The following is an 18446-nucleotide window of genomic DNA, read 5'->3' as shown; positions in this document are numbered from 1 at the left end:
GGGAGGCTCTGGTGCCCAGGATTTGCAGATTTGGCCTGGAGAGCATCATCATGATGTGCCTCACTGCCTCGCCCAGGGACGAGAGGCCCCTCAGGCCTGGGCACCCTGGAGAGCTGGCGGGGCCTGTGGCCCAGCAGACCTTGCCAGGACAGTACCTGAGCACCGAGCAGGGAGGCGCCTCCCTGGCGAGACGCTGAGCGCTTCACGGCGGACACTCTCCTGCAGCTCCTCTCCCTATACCAGGGCCAGCCAGAAAGTGGCACCAAGGGGCTGAAGACCACCCCTCCAGGTGAGGCGAGGGCAGGGCCCCGCTCCGGCCTGTTCCCAGCGGAGCCCACTAACCCCTGCAGCTAGCTCTTCCTGGTGGGCCATTGCTTCGCGTGCTCCACTGACGCCTGTCTTGCACCTCCACCCCGCCTGGCATGCCATTGGCTCCCGTGCACAAGGCCAGGTGGCCACTGGCCAGCCCTCCTACTCCAGGGTTTGCAGGAAGAGCCCTGGAGGCAGGCCAGCATGATGGCGCCCCAAAGCAGCGGCACCCGCTATCGGCTGGAGAGGCTGAGGAGCCGGTCCTGTCCTGGCCTCCTGGGGAGCAGTACTGCTGGCTGCCCCTCACCGGTCAGGGGAGGTGGCCCGGCCAGTGTGTGAGGCAGAGCTCCTGGAGCCCCGCCTCTGGGAGGAAGCCGACACTCAAAACAAGAGGACACACGCAAGAGCACTTTGAACCTTAACGGGCGTGTATTGAGCTCTTCGTGAGGGTCCTCAGCACGCAATCTGCCAGAACCACTTGCCAAAGCAAAGATGTTCTCATCTCCTCTCAGCAGGAAGGGGCTGGCCACACGAGGTTTCCAGAGCTTGGGGGTGTCAGACTGGAGTCCTCCAGAGTTGAGAGATCCCAGAGGGGACCAGGTGACAGGTCTTAACTCAGGAGGTAGGGATAAAAGGAGCCTCCCTCTGGGAAAGGGAAGGGTCCCCAGAGGCAAGTACACACCTCCTGATCCCAACATCACCTGCAACCAGGGGCTCGGACAGAGACGAAAGCCCGTCACTGGTCCCTCTGGGCTTGGGCCCCTCCCTGCTTCTCCCCAGGCAGTGGCAGGTTCTGTGGGCTCAGGCAGCCTGCAGGGGTGCATCCGGGGCACAGGCCACCTTGTTGCTGAACAGGCCGCGACAGGCTGCGCTTGGCTGCTGGCCTGCGAGGCGTGGGCCGTGGGGTCTGGAGCCCACGCATGTCCCAGAGGCGCAGCGTGCCGTCATGGGACACGGTGTAGAGCACCTGGCCATGCACCTGCGGGCAGGTGGGCTGTCAGCCCCAGGACTCCACCCAGCCATAGCAGGATGCCAGGCAGAAACCACCCACACCCACGGCAGCCCCAGAGGAGCCATGCCCAAGGGCCCTTGGTTTTCCCCGGGCTCTGGACCGGGGTTTCCGCAGCAAGTTACCGAGGCCCAGGGCCCGGGCAGGGGCTCCTACCTGCAGGCAGTTGATGATGAGCTGTGGCCCCGGAACACCCTCTGCAGCGCTCCAGACTGGGCGTCAAAGGCCCGGGCACAGGTATCGCCACTGCCTGTGAATACTGTGGACACAGAGCAGCACACTGTCCTCCTGCCTGTCAACACCCTGCCAGAGCACAGGGACAGGGTGCAAGTGCAGTGGCTCTGGCCTGCCTCACAGGGTGGCCCAGGGTTCTGGAGGGAAACACACAGGGCCTCTGAAAGGAACCAGAGCTCTCTCCACAGACCTGAGGGGCAGGAGAGTACTTGGGCGGAGACCCTCCCTGGTCTGCAGGGCGGTGGCTGCCCACGCCCTCCTTGGCTTCAAGTGGGTCTCTGCTGTCCCCCATCAAGGACCTCCTAGGGTAAGGTCCCACTCTCAGACCTGTTTGATGAAGCTGCCTCTCCCTGGTGTGTCCAGGATGACCCTCATGTCCTGCAGACTCTGCCCCTAGTCCCCACCTGTTCCCGCAGGGACTAATCACTCATTCTGCCTTCTGGGAAATGACCCAGGCCCTCTGGGGTTCCCTAGCATGCTCTTGCTGGACTCCTGGCCTGGGGAGCCTGCACCTGTTGGACCCCCTTCTTGGGCTTTCCTCCATTATAGCTTAGCCTACTCGTTCTCCAACCTGAAGGAGCATCAGGGTCACCTGCAGGGCTTGTTAAGGCGGCCTGCTGGGCCCCATCCCAGGGTTTCAGATTTAACAGGTGGCACCTGGAACTCTCCATCTCTAACCAGGTCCAGGTGATGCCTTTGGTTCCGGACCATAGGATTCTGGGGCTGGGTGCCCCAGTAGCTGCCCTGGCACTAAGGCAGAATGCCAGCAGCTCATTCCATGGCAGGCATTCCAAGGAGCACTGTGGGGAAAGGGAGGAGGGGAGCCACATGGGTCAGTTAGGGAGCAGGTGACCGTGGCGGGCTGCAGGGGCCCCTGGAGAGGCCTGCAGACACCAGGAAGCAAGGACCCTGCAGGCCCACTTCCCATCAGCTGAGGGTCTTGTGGGGTCCCAGCACCCAAGGGTGCAATTCCAGCACCTCCCTCACTCACAGCCTGAGCCCAACCAAAGGCAGCACCCCCCTGGGGCTCTCTGGTGTTGGGGTGTCTATTCCTTACCCACTTCCTGCTTACTTCCTGCCTTGTTGGTTTTTTTGGTATTGGGGATTGAACTCAGGTACCTTACCCCAGGCCACACCCTGGTGCCTCACCCTGTTGCTGTTTCACCTAAAGACTTAGAATGTGTCCTTGAGACGTGCTTTTGACCCCAGGACCTCTAAACATGCAGGTCTTCCCACATTCTTGTGAAGGCAAGGAGCCCCCAAATCTGTATTTGAACCTTCTTTGCAAAAGGAGGAGGAGGAGGAAGAGGAGGAGGAGGAGGAGCCACCACCTCCAGAGGAGCAGGGCATGGAGAAGGATGGGCCGCTGGCAGCCAAGGCCAAGCACTGCCGGGAAGAACTGGAGGAGGAGCTTGGCAGGGGAGGCCTCGAGGCTGGCAGGTAATGTGGGCAGCACAGGGACAGGTCACTTACGGGTGCCCGCGTGGTACTTGAGGGCGCTCACGCTGTGTCTGTGGGCTGGGAAGGTGCACACCTGCTCCCCCACATCCGCCAGCCAGCACCTGGCTGTCCTGTCTGCGCTGCCCGAGTACAGGAGTCGGTCCACGAGCTGCAGAAGGGCAGGAGGGTCAGTGGGCCTCAGGGGCAGCGGGCATCAGCAGGGGCTAGGACCTCAGGGGGATCAGTGGGCCTCAGGGGCAGCGGGCATCAGCAGGGGCTAGGACCTCAGGAGGGTCAGTGGGCCTCAGGGGCAGCGAGACTCAGCAGGGGCTAGGACCTCAGGGGGGTCAGTGGGCCTCAGGGGCAGTGGGCATCAGCAGGGGCTAGGACCTCAGGAGGGTCAGTGGGCCTAGGGTCAGTGGGCATCAGCAGGGGCTAGGACCTCAGGAGGGTCAGTGGGCCTCAGGGGCAGCGAGACTCAGCAGGGGCTAGGACCTCAGGGGGGTCAGTGGGCCTAGGGTCAGTGGGCATCAGCAGGGGCTAGGACCTCAGGGGGGTCAGTGGGCGTAGGGTCAGTGGGCATCAGCAGGGGCTAGGACCTCAGGAGGGTCAGTGGGCCTAGGGTCAGTGGGCATCAGCAGGGGCTAGGACCTCAGGAGGGTCAGTGGGCCTAGGGTCAGTGGGCATCAGCAGGGGCTAGGACCTCAGGGGGGGTCAGTGGGCCTAGGGTCAGTGGGCATCAGCAGGGGCTAGGACCTCAGGGGGGTCAGTGGGCCTCAGGGGCAGCAGGCATCAGCAGGGGCTAGGACCTCAGGGGCAGCGAGACTCAGCAGGGGCTAGGACCTCAGGGGGGTCAGTGGGCCTCAGGGGCAGCGGGCATCAGCAGGGGCTAGGACCTCAGGAGGGTCAGTGGGCCTCAGGGGCAGCGGGCATCAGCAGGGGCTAGGACCTCAGGAGGGTCAGTGGGCCTCAGGGGCAGCGGGCATCAGCAGGGGCTAGGACCTCAGGAGGGTCAGTGGGCCTCAGGGTCAGCGGGCCTCAGCAGGGGCTAGGACCTCAGGGGCAGTGGGCATCAGCAGGGGCTAAGGCCTGCAGAACTTTCCCAGTGGTGGAATCCACCAAAGTACTCAGCCAGAGGCCCCAGTCCCTGAGGCCTTGGGTGCCCAGGTCCCTCGGGTAGGAGGGAAGCAGCTAGTGGGCACGGAGCCAGACCAGGCCCCAGGAGTGCACTGGGCTTCGGACCCAGAGTGGAGACCCAGCTCTGGCCTCCCGAGTGAAGTCAGAGAGGCCCCCTCCCACCTTCTGTGGCCGGCCGCCCACCTTCAGTCCTGCACCTGCCAGCCACTCCTCACACACCCGCGTGGGCACATGCCCTCCTGGGTTCAAACCTGCCCCTGCTCCTCCCCAGCTCTGAGGCCCGCACATTCCTTACTGTCTCTGAGCCTCTGCTTTCTCTCAGGTGAATGAGCAAAGGTCACCTCTGCCTCAGAAGTGGCCCCGAGGACAACTGCAAGGGCACGGTGCACGTAGAGCCTCATGCTGTCACCTGAGGATGCAGCAGCACCTGCCCAAGCCCCGCAGGGTGAGACTGTCCTGTTTGGCCCTCAAGCATCCCCAAAGGTCACACGTTAAAGGCTTGGTCCCAGTTAATGGTGCTCTTGGGAGGCAGTGGGACCTTTACGAGGCGGGGCCTAGTGGGAGGAAGTTAGGTCACTGTGGGCGTGCCCTGGAAGGGGATGTTGGGACACTGGCTCCTCTCTCTGTTTACCTCCTGGCGGCCATGAGGTAAGCAGTCTCCTCTGCCACAGGCTCCCACTATGATGTACTGTGCTGCCACAGGTCCAAGGCAATGTGGCCAAGTGACCAAGGACTGAGACTTCTGAAATTGTGAGTCAGAATAAAACTTTTCTCCTCAAAAGTTGATTTTCTCAGGTGTTTTGTCACAGCAATGAAAAAGCTAACATACTGCTATATTCAAAATGTTGTTTTTTTTTTTTTTTTTTTTATGGTACTGGGAATTTAATCTAGGGGCATTCTACCCTGAATTACCAGCTCTTTTTATTTTTTATTTTGAGACAAGGTCTTGCTAAGTTGCTGAGGCTGGCCTCAAACTGTGATCCTCCTGCCTCAGTCTCTGGAGTTGCGGGATTATAGGCATGTGTCACCACAAACAGTTCTTGGGCATCACTGTCAAGTTCAGAGCCCAGACATAAACAGGACCCCCCTGCCTACATGCTGGGAAAGATTTCAGGCCACTTTCACATCTGCTGGGTTCAAATGACATGGACCCTGAGAGACCAGGAGGGCTATTGTCACCACCAGCATCTGGCAGGTGAGGAACCCGCCAGCATGAAGAGCAGCAGAAGGTGTCATTCCAAGACACGCCACCTCAGCATGAGGACAACCTTCAGTCAGAAGCACGTGAGAACTGGCAGGTGCAAAGGTGCCCTGACCCTCCTCTCTCCTAAAAGCAGATGAGACTCCCTGCCCCAGGAGGAAGAAACAGACGTTCTGAGCACCAGCGTGGGAGTCAAGGCCCAGGGGAATCCATGCCAACCGGCCTCCCCCGATCGTCCCTCCTGCCCCACGGCCTCTGCAGCCGGCTGGCCGGCCGAATCCTTCCTCGGGGCATTCTCCCCGTGTTCTCCTTTTGCTCTACTTAGCGCTCATTTTCTCGGGGTGGCTCCCCTTGCTGAGGTCTGCACGTGTCTCCCCAAAAGCACATAATCCCCATGGGACAGTGTGGGGAGGTGAGGCCTGATGGCAGGCGCTGGGTCCTGGGGCTGCGGGAGGCTGGGCTAATGCTGACCATGAGGGCAGAGTCCCTGCTCCCTCCTTCTCCTGTCGCTCTGGCACCACAGGTTGATGAAGTCCCTCAGCAGAGGCCAACACCGTGACCTCGGATTCGCAGCCTCCATAACCGTGAGAAATTAATTCCTGTTCTTTATAAATTACCCAGTCTGTGGTTGTTATGGTTTGGATACAAGGTGTCCCCAAGAATCTCATGCAAGAGACAAGGCCAGAATGTTCAGAGACTGGGCACAGCGGCGCACACCTGTAACCCAGTGGCTCGTGAGGCTGAGGCAGGGGAGTTGCAAGTTCAAAGCCAGCCTTAGCAACTTAGCTTAGTAGGGCCCTAAGCAATTTAGTGACAGCCTGTCTCAAAACAAAATATAAAAAGGGCTGAGCATGTGGCTCGGTGGTTAAGTCCCCGCTAGGTACACTCCTGGTACCAAAAAAAAAAAAAAAAATTCAGAGGTGAAGAGCTCAGACCAGGAGAGCCCTGAGCCCGACAGGGACTACCTGGCCGTGAGGCAGGCAGGGCGCTGTGGCTGGAGGAGGCGGGCCACAGGGCATGCCTCTGAGGCTCCCACCTAGTCCCTGGTGAGGGCTCTCGACCTCCCGGCCTGGGGACCTGAGCGGCCTTCCTCCACACCTCTGCCACGGTGTTCCGCCTCACTGGACCCAGAGCGATGGGGCCAGCAGCCTGTGGACCGAGCCCCAGGAGCTTTTCCTCCTCCACTCGCTCTGGTCGGGTCTTTTGGTCACAGCTGACTTACACCCAGGGGCGTGTAAACATGTAAGACCTCCCTTGTTCATCTGTTCTATGTCGAGACCCTCAGAGTCAGAGAGCAAGCTGGGGTCAGAGGGCCACTCTGCTCGCCCCTCCCCATGGCAATGTCCACGGCAGGATTTAAGCTGGAAAAAAATGGGATGCATATCACCAAGCCAGCACCGTAGGACCACGGCTATTCCGGGTCACTCAGCCAAGCACCAGTCCAGAGCCCCAGGGCGCCCTTTGCCCCCTGGAACCTAGGACATTTCAGTTCTTCCCTACTTGAGCCAAGAAAACAGAGTCCTCGGCCAAACAACGCGAAGACAAACGCGGGGTAAGGCTGACACCTCCCTAGGGACCTCCCGAGTCTGGGCCCAGCCCCCTCATGCATAATCAGAAGGGGCGTTGGGCTTCAGGATTCAGGGGCTTCGTTGGGAGCTCCACCTCGGTCCCCACACCTGTGAATGTGACCTTATTTTGAGATCAGGTCTTTAAAGAAGTGACTGAAGTTAAGATAAGGTCAAAGGTCATTAGGGTGGACCCCAATCCAATCTGACTGGTCCTTCTAAGAGATCAGGACCCAGCCACACTGGGAACAAGCCCAGGAGAGGCCTCAGCAGGACGCAGCCCTGCGACACCAGAGCTCACGCTGCCAGCCCCCACTGCGGCCCGTCACGCAGCCTGAGCTGGCCAGCGCACCAGGCAGGGCAGCCGGGTGGGCAGCAGCCAGCCGGTCTCACCTCCAGACAGATGACGGAGCCCTGGTGTTCCCGGAACACGCGTAGCTGCTCCCCAGTCAGGATGTCCCAGGCGCGGATGGTGGCGTCGGTGCTGCCAGTGAAGGCCGTGCGGCCAGGCGCGTCCAGCACCAGGCACAGCACGGCACCCGTGTGGCCCCGCAGTGTCTGGTGGCAGCAGCCGCTGGCTACCTGCCACACCTTGGCTGTGCCGTCTGTGCTGCCGGTCACCAGGAGTCCCCCAGCCATGGTCTCCTCCAAGCAGGGAGTGCCAGGGACGTCCCACGGGGTGGAGTAGGCCAGCGTCAGCACGCAGTTGCGGTGACCCCGGAGCTCCTGGGACACCTGCCCGCCATCCACAGTCCAGACACGAGCTGTCCGGTCGTAGGAGCCACTGAAGAGTTGGTTATTGGCAACCAGGATCCTGGGGCAAGGGGGTAAAGGTCAGGGGTCAGAACATCAGGGTTCCCAGGATCCCCACAGTTCTGGTGGGCGAGCCTTGGCACTGCAGCTGGTTCGGACTCCTGCTCTCCGCCTGACTACCACACTCCCCTTCTGAGGGTCAGCTCAAGGCCCATTCCAGAAATCCACCCTGAGGCCCCGGGGCTCCCTCCCTGACTGAGATCCACCCTGAGGCCCCGGGGCTCCCTCCCTGACTGAGATCCCTCCCGGCAGAGCCGTGTGCCAGCTTGGCCTCCACCCATAGCAGGGACCGGGCTCAGACTTGGAAGCCTCTGACTCTCCGTGTGGCTCTGCACAGTCATGAAAGCGGGGGATGGGGAGGAGGGGACAGGTGGGGTGCCTGACCCTTGCAGTTTGCCCAGAGCTGAACCATTTCTGGGGACACAGATCTTTCCATTTAAAGTCAGGAGACTAAGAGGACCCTTTGGCCACCTGGCTGCAGGGCCCCTGGAGAACGAGAGCTCTGGGGAGGCTGGTGGGCTGAGGAATTCCACGTGCCCACCCTCCAGGGCGCCCAGGCTGGAGCTGCAGGTGGCCCTGTTGTCAGCTCCCACCTGAGCCCCATGTAGGCGACAGCGCAGCTTCAGGTCACAGCCCTACGGGCTTCCTGGCACACAAAGGGCCAGGGAGCCAGGAGGGTCTTCTGTGCAGTGGACTGGCCGCCTCAGGACAGGACGGGGCCTCGGGAGGCGGTGGTCATGGTTTATGCTCAGTTTGCTGAATGCTGAGAACTTCTTCCCAGAAAAACACACGTTTGCCTTCGGTACAGAACTTTGCACATGACTTCAGAGAGCTGTTTACTCCTGCGTTAACCTCTTGTCTCCCCTGGGGAGGCCCCAAAGGGCTGAGGCCAGGGCTGCAGCTGGAATGCGTCACATCCCTGCTGTGTGGGACCAGGACCTGCAGGGGTCAGGACCCTTCCTGCTTCAGGACCTGAGGGGGAAGCCTTGGGGTGCTGAGGCAGGGTGGCTGTTTCCTGCCCAGGCTGGCATCCTGTGTGATGGTTGGGATGCCGGGCCACTGACTGAAGGTCAGTGTTCCCAAGCTCATGCACATGGCCCACCTCTGAAAACATGGGAGGAAGTGAGTCCCGGGTCCTCGGCTTCCGCTCTCACCCACTGGGAAGCATCTACCTGAGCGGTGGGTTGAGCACAGACACCAGTGGAAGACGGCTTGTGTGCGCATGTCTATGTGCATGGTGCATGTGTTCACTGTGCACATCTGCATGTGTGTATGTGCTGCATCGTGGTCATGTGTACACATGACTGTGTGTGTACATGTGTGTGTGTGTGAGAGTGTGTGCTGTTTGCACGCGTGGGACACTGAACCAGGCAGAGCATGATTTCCACCTCCCACTGTCCCGCACTCCTGAGGAGAGCTGGGTTTTCCAGCCAGCAGCCCCAGCATGCACTGGTCCCTGAGGGCTTGGCCTTCCCCACCTGATCCCGTCATGGCTCCACACAGATCTTCAATGACATCCTCTTTCTCAGGTCAGAGTGCTAAGAAGCCAGCCTAGCTGTGAGATCTGAGTTCTCCTTCCAGACTCTTCTCTGCCACCTCTGTCCGCCAGCGGTGGGCAGGTCTCCCACTTCAGGTGAGGGGGGACAACCGCGTGGCTGCTGGAGGCAGGAGCTGGCCTGGTACCCCACGCGGTGCCTGCGGGCAGGCCTGCCCACTCGCACATCTGCTGGCCTTTCTCCCTGGGGATGCTGCCTGTGTGGCTGCTGGCAAGCCATCCCGCCGAGGCATCTGGGTCTGGAACAGCTGGAACAGCTGGAATGGTCTGCCTTGCCCCTTCCGCCCAGCAGCATGCTGAAAGCCCAAGTGGTGTCTGCACCCCTCTGTGCTGCGGGACCCACACCGCAGGCCCCTCCAGGCAGGGCCCCTCCCGCCCACGTGGCTGAGGGCCAGGGCGCCACATCCTGCATCAGGCAGGACCTCGTAGCCTGGGGCAACCATCGCACATTAAGCAAATAGTATCAAATTGATCTGATCAGCAGGTAAATTTCCATTGCTTAGCTCCAACCACAATTCATTAAGGAAAACTTCAAACGTCGCTTGGGGGCCTGAGGGTGGACACTTTCCACAGCCACACAGAAAGCTGAGTTTCAAAACCCCTCAATCCTTCTTCAGAACAACCTGCATGTCCCCCTCCTCCTAGAACCTGTGGCTACCATCAGGTGTCAGCGAAGTGCGTTCCTCCTGTCCCCATCTGTGGGTGCTGGAGTTCCAAGGTTTCTCCTGGCACCCAGCATGGCAGCCGAGTGCCCAGTTCCAAGGGGGCCTCCAGGACGCTGGAACACTCTGCCTCCTCCCAGACCTCCACGCAGCCCTAGGCAGAGCCCTCGGGCCAGGGTACACTTCTGTCTTGGGCCTTCCATTGCTGAGGCCACTGACCCACTGACCACATCAAGTTCTTCAGAGAACCTATGTTCCCCAAGGGCCAGGCCCTGTGACTCAGTCCCTCTCAGCTTGGCCAGAGACCGCCAACAAGACCCCAAGTGCCAGGCTGACCTATTCACAATGGACGTGTGTCCTCGGTACACCTGCAGGCACCGCCCGGTCAGCACGTCCCACCTTCTGATGGTGCAGTCAGCGCTGCAGGTGAAGGCAGCCTCCTCCTCCAGCTGGCAGAAGGTGACGTAGCTCTCGTGTCCTGCAGAGGGGAGAGATGAGTGGGCCCAATGCCAGCTCCTGCTTCCCTTCCAGTGAACGGGACCTGGCCATTGTCTACTCACTGACCTGGGCACGTCCTCCCACCTGTCCATGCCTCCATTCCCTCACTTGAAATGGGGACAGTGTCCACGCCCACCTCAGATCACTGTGCAGACTGGGTTTCAGCAGCAGCCTATGGCAGATGCCACGTGCTAGTTCTTTCTAACACTCAAGCAGGGTACTGTGGAAGGTCCCCAAGTTGCTAGGTCCTACACATGCCAAGGAACCTGAGACCCGACTCAGCAGAGGTTCTCTGCAGATAAGATTAAGTTAGGGGTACCGACTTGGGGAGGCTGTCCTGGATTATCTGGGTGGGTGGGCATTCTTATAAGAGAGGGAGAGGGAGATCTGACACACCCAAGAGAAGAACGCCATGTAGAGGCAGACAAAGCAACCCATGTGGCCACAGAAATGCCAGCAGCCACCAGACAGAGGAAGAGGCAAAGAACAGATTGTCCCCCACAGGTTTCAGGGGGCATAAAGCCGCTGATGCCTTGATTTTGACCCAGGGACACTTATTTCAGGCTCTGGCCTCAGGCACATGCAAGAGTAAACTGCAGCTATTCGAAGCACCAAGGGTCTCAAGGGCTCTGCCACAACACAGAGACCAAGAAGACACAGGCCAGCCCTTTACGAGAGACCCTGGCCGGAAGGCAATGCCTCGGTGCTGCCTGTGGCTGAGAGCTCAGCAGGAGGGCAGTGGCTGGACCAGCTTCCCAGGGCAGAAGCCTGAGTGCTGGGGGTGGAGGATCTACAGGGGTTGCTGAGAGTCAGGGACAGCAGGTGACACATGGGCCGGCCATGCTGGGGACATGTGGAGGCTCTAAGGCCAGAACATAGGGGGCTTAGCAAAAGTGGCCCAGGCGGCTTGGATATAGTGAAAGCTCGGAGGCCACGCAGGAAGCCCTGGTCTGGTCATGTGCACCTCAGCGCCCACTAGCTGGCCCCACATCCCACCCCCAGATGCCCCTGCTAGACAGCGTGATGACCCCTCAGGGACTCAGGTTCATGCCTGCGCCATTGTTAAGCAGGCCTGGGCGCCCTCGGGTATTTGCCCAGGAGGGGGCCTGTCCTTCAGATAAGATGTTTCCACCTGGGAAAACAACTTTGGAAACTGAGGACATCTGACAGGAATTAGGATTCAAACATCAACAGAATCAAAGGAATGTTAACGGACGAGGGAGTCGATAAATTCAAAGGCTCACATATTCGGGGGATGTATTTGTTACAGTAGGATCCTGTTTTAAGAATTTTTTATCTTATTTTAAATTAAATTAAACCAAGAAAAGCACTCAGAAACCAGATGTAGTTCATGAGTGGCAGAATCTCTACTCAATGAAACTACAGCCACCAAACCAGGGCTGGGCGGCTAAAGACCCAAAAGTTTTTTATCATATTTTAAAATCTCGTTCAGATGTCTGGGTCGGGCAGACACAGATCTCAGAAGCTTCTTCTGGGTGTCGTTAAGCTGATTCTTTCTTTCTTTCTTTTTCTTTTTTTTTTTTTTTTTTTTTTTTTTTTTGTCCTGAGCACAGGCCGTTACTTTTGGAAGGAGTTAACTTCCTGGGTTCTAAGAAACAGAATTTTTTTAAAAAGAAAAGTTTTCCAATCTTCTTGGAGAGCACACACCAGGCTGCTCTGACAACAATGTAGGAATTAAGTAAACACTTGAAGAAGTGGCAGATAATGTTTCCCTTAAAATACACATCAGCATAAGAGTCGGGGCAGAATGCGTTTGGCAAAACAGCCTGGATTCTCGCTGCCCAGAAGAGTTCATAAAGTACTTTAAGATTGTCAACACACTTTGCCTGAGACGAGATCTGTCCCAACCTTCCTGCTGCCACCACCAGGATGGGTAGTCTTCAGGGAGGCCAGCCGGGGGCTGCTGCTCACACCGGCCTGCAGGGGAACCACAGCCCACAGCCCCGGGGGACCCTTGCCACAGCGAGCTGAGGCCAAAGGAGGTGAAAAGGAGGCTGAGGCAGTGGTGCCAGCTGCTCCAGCAAGTGCAGGGCAAGTCACGAAGAGCAGGTAAGAGCCCAGCCTGGCTGGTGAGCGGGGCACCTGCTCAAGCCACCCACCCAGGGCTGCCGCAGACCCGAGGTGTGGGGCCTGGGGAGGAAACGCAGAGCAACACAGACTGCAAACCAGTAAAACGTAGAGGCACACAAAGACCCCCGCAGAGGCCACCACACAGGGCAGGAGAGCTCTCGTTTCGTTTGGGTCTTGTAAGGGGCTGGGGCTCTCTACCCCTGAGCATCGGCCCAGCTTCTGAGTTTTTCAATGTAAAAAAACCTCTGAACCTGAGCCAGACTGACCCAACGGCCTCTGTCATCTTCCCTCTGCGGGCTGGGCCAGCAGGGGCTCCCGCATTGTGGATGAGCCCCCTCTGAACACTCACCCCGCATCTGAAAACACACCCGCCTGGGTCACGTGTCAGAGATTGCCGGCAGAGAGGCCTGGAACTCGCAGAGCATGTCCCCTGGCTGGCGCCACCCTGCTGTGCGGCCCTGACCCCCATGACTGGTATTCCACAGAACCCTGGACAGGCCAGACCCAGGCCTGTGGGGTCACCTCAGGGGGTGGGAGAAAAAAATGTACACCAGACCCAGAGCCCAGGATACCTCCAGGGACCTCAGTGCCTTGGCCTTCAGCTGTGGGAATGATGCAGAATAAGCAAAATCGCCAAGCTAAAAATAAATATTTTTGAAGGGATGAAGAATGCAGATAAGATGCAGTTATTATGTTCAAAAGAACACACTGAGGCTCCAGGGTTCCCGCCGAGGTAGCAGCCCTTCCCACCTCCCTGAGCACCCACAGGCTTGCAGGAGGCCTGGGGTCAGGCTGCTCTCTCCCAGCTCAGTGAAAGCAGCCCGGAGGGCCAGGCTGGGGACCCAACCTGGCGTGTGCCCTGGACTGCATGTGAAAGGAAGCCTCCTTTCCCTCAGGGTGTCAGCAGTAAACACAGCACCTGGCCACTCCAACAGCCAGCAGGTGACAGGGATGTGCGGTGTTGACATTACCCCGGCCCTTCTGGTACGTGAGGAGAGCTGTCTGTGGCACCTGTTTGACTGCCAGAGCCAACTGTCCCTATCCCTGAGTCTCCACCCGCCCCCCTCAGTGGACTTTGAGGGGGCTCCTGGTCCTCCCATTTCCAGATGGGCTCAGACACACACAGTCCTTGCACGGGAGAGGCTTTCCTCAGCTCCCAGAGGGCCCTCAGGACTGCACCCCCTAGCCAATCCATCATCCACCCCTGCACAGCCCTCCCCATGGCTATCTGGGATGCAGGGACTGCGCCCTTGGGGAGGAAGCGACAGCCCTGTTGGTACTCACACTGGGTCCAAACTCACCAGCGTCCTCTCAGACGCTTCCGAGTTACCCTACTCACAGGGCCAGGCCCCGCAGACGCATCCTACAGCCTCATGTCCCCTGGGGTGAGGCTGATCCCAGAAGCACAGGGCTGGGCTGCAGCGAACTGACAAAGCCACTGCGGTCTTTAGTGCATCCCAACCCCCACTGGGAACCCATACCGCCGCAGCCTGGGCCTCCTGGACTGCTGAGGTGGGACCAGGCCCGCTGCCCACATTCAGTCACCTAGATGCAGTGGGGCTACTCCTCCCAACACAACCTCCAGCCAGGCCATGGCCCTCCATGGTCTCCCCAGCTCTCCTGCCTCCCTCTCGGCTTCAGCTGACACCCGCAGGGCGCTCACCACCCCAGACAGCTTGAGTCTTGAACCTAGGACAGATGGCATTTTTATGGAATTCCTCCTCCAGCCCGGTGAAGCTGGTGTTGTTCCTGCTTGAGCACCTTCCCTGCAAGCCCCTGAGCCCTTCTAGACATCACTTATGAACTGTGAGCACCAGGAGAGAAGCGGACCTCACCTCCTCGGCCAGCTTTCTTCCAATCCACCTCTTCCCTCCCTGATCCTCTTGGAGTCTCACGTCTGTGCCTTTGTTTCTGCCCTACCTGAGGCCCAGGCACCCTCTGAACCCATCCAAACATGACCCTGGCTCATGGAACACGCTGAGAGTACCAGCAAGCATGTGGAATAGCCACCATGGACTGGAAACTTCAGGCTTAGTCCCTTACTCAGCAGAAACTGAACAGGACAGGTACGCCATTCTGGGAAATGCAGTTCACCTCTTTGATCCAATGAAGTGCCCCGTAGGAAGTTGACACCCACTGCACAAAGTGAAAAAGAGAGGGCTAGGGATAATTACAGTCCAAGCAATTCTCTTTACAGAATAACTGGTAATTAAGCCTTTTTCACTGTAAGCTCTACTGCATTGGAAAGCCCAGGGCCATTAGGCGTTGAACATGAGCCGGGTGCAGTGGCCAGGCCTATAATCCTAGCAACTCCAGAAGCTAAGGCAGGAGGATCACAACTTCAAGGCCAGTCTCAGCAAGTAAGCTAGGCCCTAAGCAACTTAGTGAGACTCTGTCTCAAAATAAAAATAGAGGAGAGCTGGGGAAGTAGCTCAGTGGTAAAGCACCCCTGGGTTCAATCCACAGTCCCCCAAAAAAGAGGTGAACATGGTCATAGTGAGGGGAGCCTGCTCTCCAGGTCTGCAGCTCTTCTGGGGCCCCTAGAGCAATGACAATGGGCCCAGCAAGCCCACACCCACAGGAAACAGCCCTCGCTTTGTCCCCATCTCACTCCTTGATCCTAAACCCACTAAGCACTGCAAGATACACTGAAAACCTCTGGCCCCTGATACTTCTACTGCTGAGAGCAAAGCAAGAAGCCCTCTTCAGAAGAAATGCTCACGGCGCAGTCACGAACCCCAAACTCCTGCCCAAGAAACCCAGGCACGACCAACCAGGAGGTTTGAATTCAGAGGCTTTTTGAGCCCCGAGCTGCACACGGGCTGGCCCTGGGCAGGCGTGGAGATATGCCGGGATCTGCAGGCAGCACTAGGGACCAGGCCGCCTCTGGTTGGCCACTTGGCCTGGGCACGACTTCCCCTGCAGTGGCATCCCAGGACAAGCACAGCCACACAGCGGGAAAAGCCCTCTCTGCCACGAGCCAGCAGTGAGACCCCGGACAAGGCCAGCCGCACACTGGACCTCACAGGGCAGTGTCTGGAAGCACTGAGGTGTTCCATGTGTGGACAAATAAATCTGCGAGGATTAACCAGGTAATAAAGACCACCCAGACACGCATCTATAAAATATAAGGAATGAGACAAATGCTGAGACATCTTATTAATATCTCCCCCAGGCCAAAACAAACCCTTCAGGAGGAGGGAACTGGCCAAAAACCGAGCTTTCCGTGGGAGCGCACACCACTGTGACTCGAGAGTCAAATCAGTAGAGTAGGTTCTCAGGATAAACATACTTCATTCCCTCTGTCCTTGAAAAAAAAAAATTGAAATTAACCCTGGTAGGAAAGGGCTGCAGACCATTAATTCAACGGTTCTCCACTAGAATAGGGATGGCTCTCAGCGAGAGCAGGTCAGGCACCCGGTGTGGAAAGTAGACAAGCAGCGGAAAGGGCCACCAAAGTGCTGTGAAGCAGAAGGTGCTGATGCCCAGCACAGAGCTAAGCACAGGGTGGGCTCTGAAGGCTTCAAAGCTGCCCTGGGGCAGGTCAGTGCCCACCAGACCAGAACCAGCCTGGAAAAGACCAGAGCTTAGCTGGGGAGAAGTCCACCAGGCAGTGGGGCTCACACAAAGTTCCCCAGCCCCAGGTCCCCCAGGCTGGCTGTGCATCCGGGCCGCCAGAAAGCCTGTCACAAATGCTAATTCTGGGGCTCTATTCATAGGGAGTCACTGAACCCAGGCCTGAGACTGTATTTCTGAAACCCCCTCCAAAGAGTCTTATGTTTAGGGATAGATACAAGTTAGGTTTAAATTTTCTGCTGATCTCAGCTCTTCTATTTCTTGGAAGGTGTCTCTGTTTGGGAGGAGGGAGTGCGTGTTTCTTTCTTTCTTTCTTTTTTTTTTTTTTTTGAGACACAATAAAGTTTTTATCTCTGACAATTTTTTTCTATAAATTCTGGAGATGAACTTTGCCCTAAAAATGAAGACTTAATGTCCATCTATAGAGAGATCTATTGTGAGGCTGAATAGTCTGAATGAATTCCTACTCATTCCCAGCATAAATATCCAAGTGCAAACTGAGGATTAGTTATTTACACCATAGGGAAAGATTTAGAGGGAAAAAAAAACACATTTATTTTTTTCCTCTGCATGCTGGAGATGCTGAACCAGCATGTACTTGGTCTTCGTGGCCATCTCCATTGGCCATACCAGCTCCCAAGTAACTGTTGATCCAAAAGTCATTCCTGTTGGGCTTTGAAATCTTTACCTTAACTGTTTCTAACTTGAAAATAGCAGTGTCAGGATCAGCCGATGTGGAGGCAAACATCCCATCTCAGCTGGAAGGGCTGGGTGAGGCCACCCAGGATTTGCTGACTGTGGCAGAAAAGTCCACAGTGATAAAGAGCTGCACTCAATCAAGGTCCTCACACCTTGTCAGGGTCTGTCAAGGGGATTGCCTGCACTACTGCAGCAGGTCGGCAGCCAGGGCAGGGAGGGACCTCACACACACTTCAGGGTGAGGGCCCTGGAAAGGCCCAGGATGGGGTAAACCCAGGGCGCATTCAACCGCAGTGAGTACACACATGCAAACCAATAGCTATGCAGATGCAAAACGGTTCCATAGGCTACGTTTACACTACATGAGCGCCTCCTGATATTTTATCTCCTACTCAAATATGCAAAACAGATTCAACGACCCCCCTGACAAACGTGGACCAATCCCACTCCTCACCCTTCCTCTGCAGCAGCTGGAATGAGGCCTTAGAGAGCTGGGCAGGGTGGCCATGGGGGAGAGGAGGTCAAATTTCAAGTCTACTCCCCCTGTTGTGCTGCCTGGCATATTACTGAACCCGGGCCTAAGCTTCCCTTCGTGGAGTAACACTGTGGGAAGATGACAGTCTAGCTGCACACCACCGTCCCCAGAACCCCTTCTGTTACCACAATGGCCCCAAAGAATAAGAGCGGACTAAAGGTCACCAGGTCATCCAGCGACCTGGCAAGATTTGCTTAGAAGGGGCAGAGGTGCGAATTCTTTGTTTGCTGAAACTGTTGGATAGGTAATGAATTCCTGCGGCCAGTTGACACAGGATTTTGCCCGCGCGGCGGGCGCCCCTCGGCCCACCGGACCCCACCCGCACCCATCCCACCCCAGCATCTCCTGCCGCCCAGCTGTGCGCTCACGGGCCGGGCGCTGGGCCCGGACGAGCGCGCCTCCAGGAGAGCGCCGCGACGGGCTGGGCGGACTTTTTTAGGAAGGGTCTGAGAACCAGACTGCTGAGATTCACGCCCGGGGCTGGGGAGCGCGCGGGTGAAGCCGGGCGGGGTCTACCTTGCAGGAGCGCGCAGCACCGGCCGTCCTCTGTGCTCCAGAGCCTGGCCGTGCCGTCCTCGCTGCCGGTCAGCAGGCGCTGCCCATCCGGGCTCAGGCTCAGCCAGTTGATGCCCCCGCGGTGATCCGCGCAGACCCTTAGGGACGACCCGCCGCCCCCCATCCCGCCGGCGGGGCCCGGGACCAGGAGCCGTCGGCCCCGCTAGGAAGCGGCGCTCCCGCGTCCGCGCGGCGGCTCCGTGGGGAGGCACGGGTCCGCGGCCATCGAGGGGCCCCGGGCGCCCGGCTTCGGCGGAGGCTTGCGGCGCCGCGGGGTCGGGTCGGGGCCCCAGCGTCCCTGCCGCCCACCGGCCTCGGGCAGGGGGCTGCGCCGGAGTCCCAGGTGCGTGGGCACAAGCCGCCCCGTCCCGCCCCGGGATCTGAGACCCGCACCCCAGCCGGCGGGCGGCGGCTGCGTCTCGGGGGCGCAGGGAGGCCTCCGGCGGCGGGCAGAGCACCCGAGGCCGAGTGCCCGGCGCCCCGCGCGGGCAGCCGAACGCGGAACAATACGGCCCGCCTGGCTCCTCCTCAGAGACCACCCCCAACCTGTCCCCTCCCACTCGCGGG

At 58.6% G+C, this 18446-nt stretch overlaps 1 protein-coding gene across 1 annotated transcript; it reads right to left on the bottom strand.

Moving 5' to 3' along the window:
* Positions 1-87: 87 nt before the first annotated feature.
* Positions 88-18427, bottom strand: WDR86 (WD repeat domain 86). The gene is given in 8 exon segments (XM_079151617.1): positions 88-1164; positions 1166-1288; positions 1475-1494; positions 1497-1577; positions 3026-3161; positions 7289-7709; positions 10262-10403; positions 17841-18427. Coding segments are annotated over 8 exon segments (1140 nt in total). The 5' UTR covers positions 18004-18427; the 3' UTR covers positions 88-1110.
* Between the last annotated feature and the right edge of the window lie 19 nt (positions 18428-18446).

This window comes from Sciurus vulgaris, assembly GCF_902686455.1.
Source record: "Sciurus vulgaris genome assembly, chromosome: 8".
NCBI lineage: Eukaryota > Metazoa > Chordata > Mammalia > Rodentia > Sciuridae > Sciurus > Sciurus vulgaris.
Note: the sequence above shows the minus strand (reverse complement) of the source record. Positions and strands in the feature narration are given on the sequence as shown.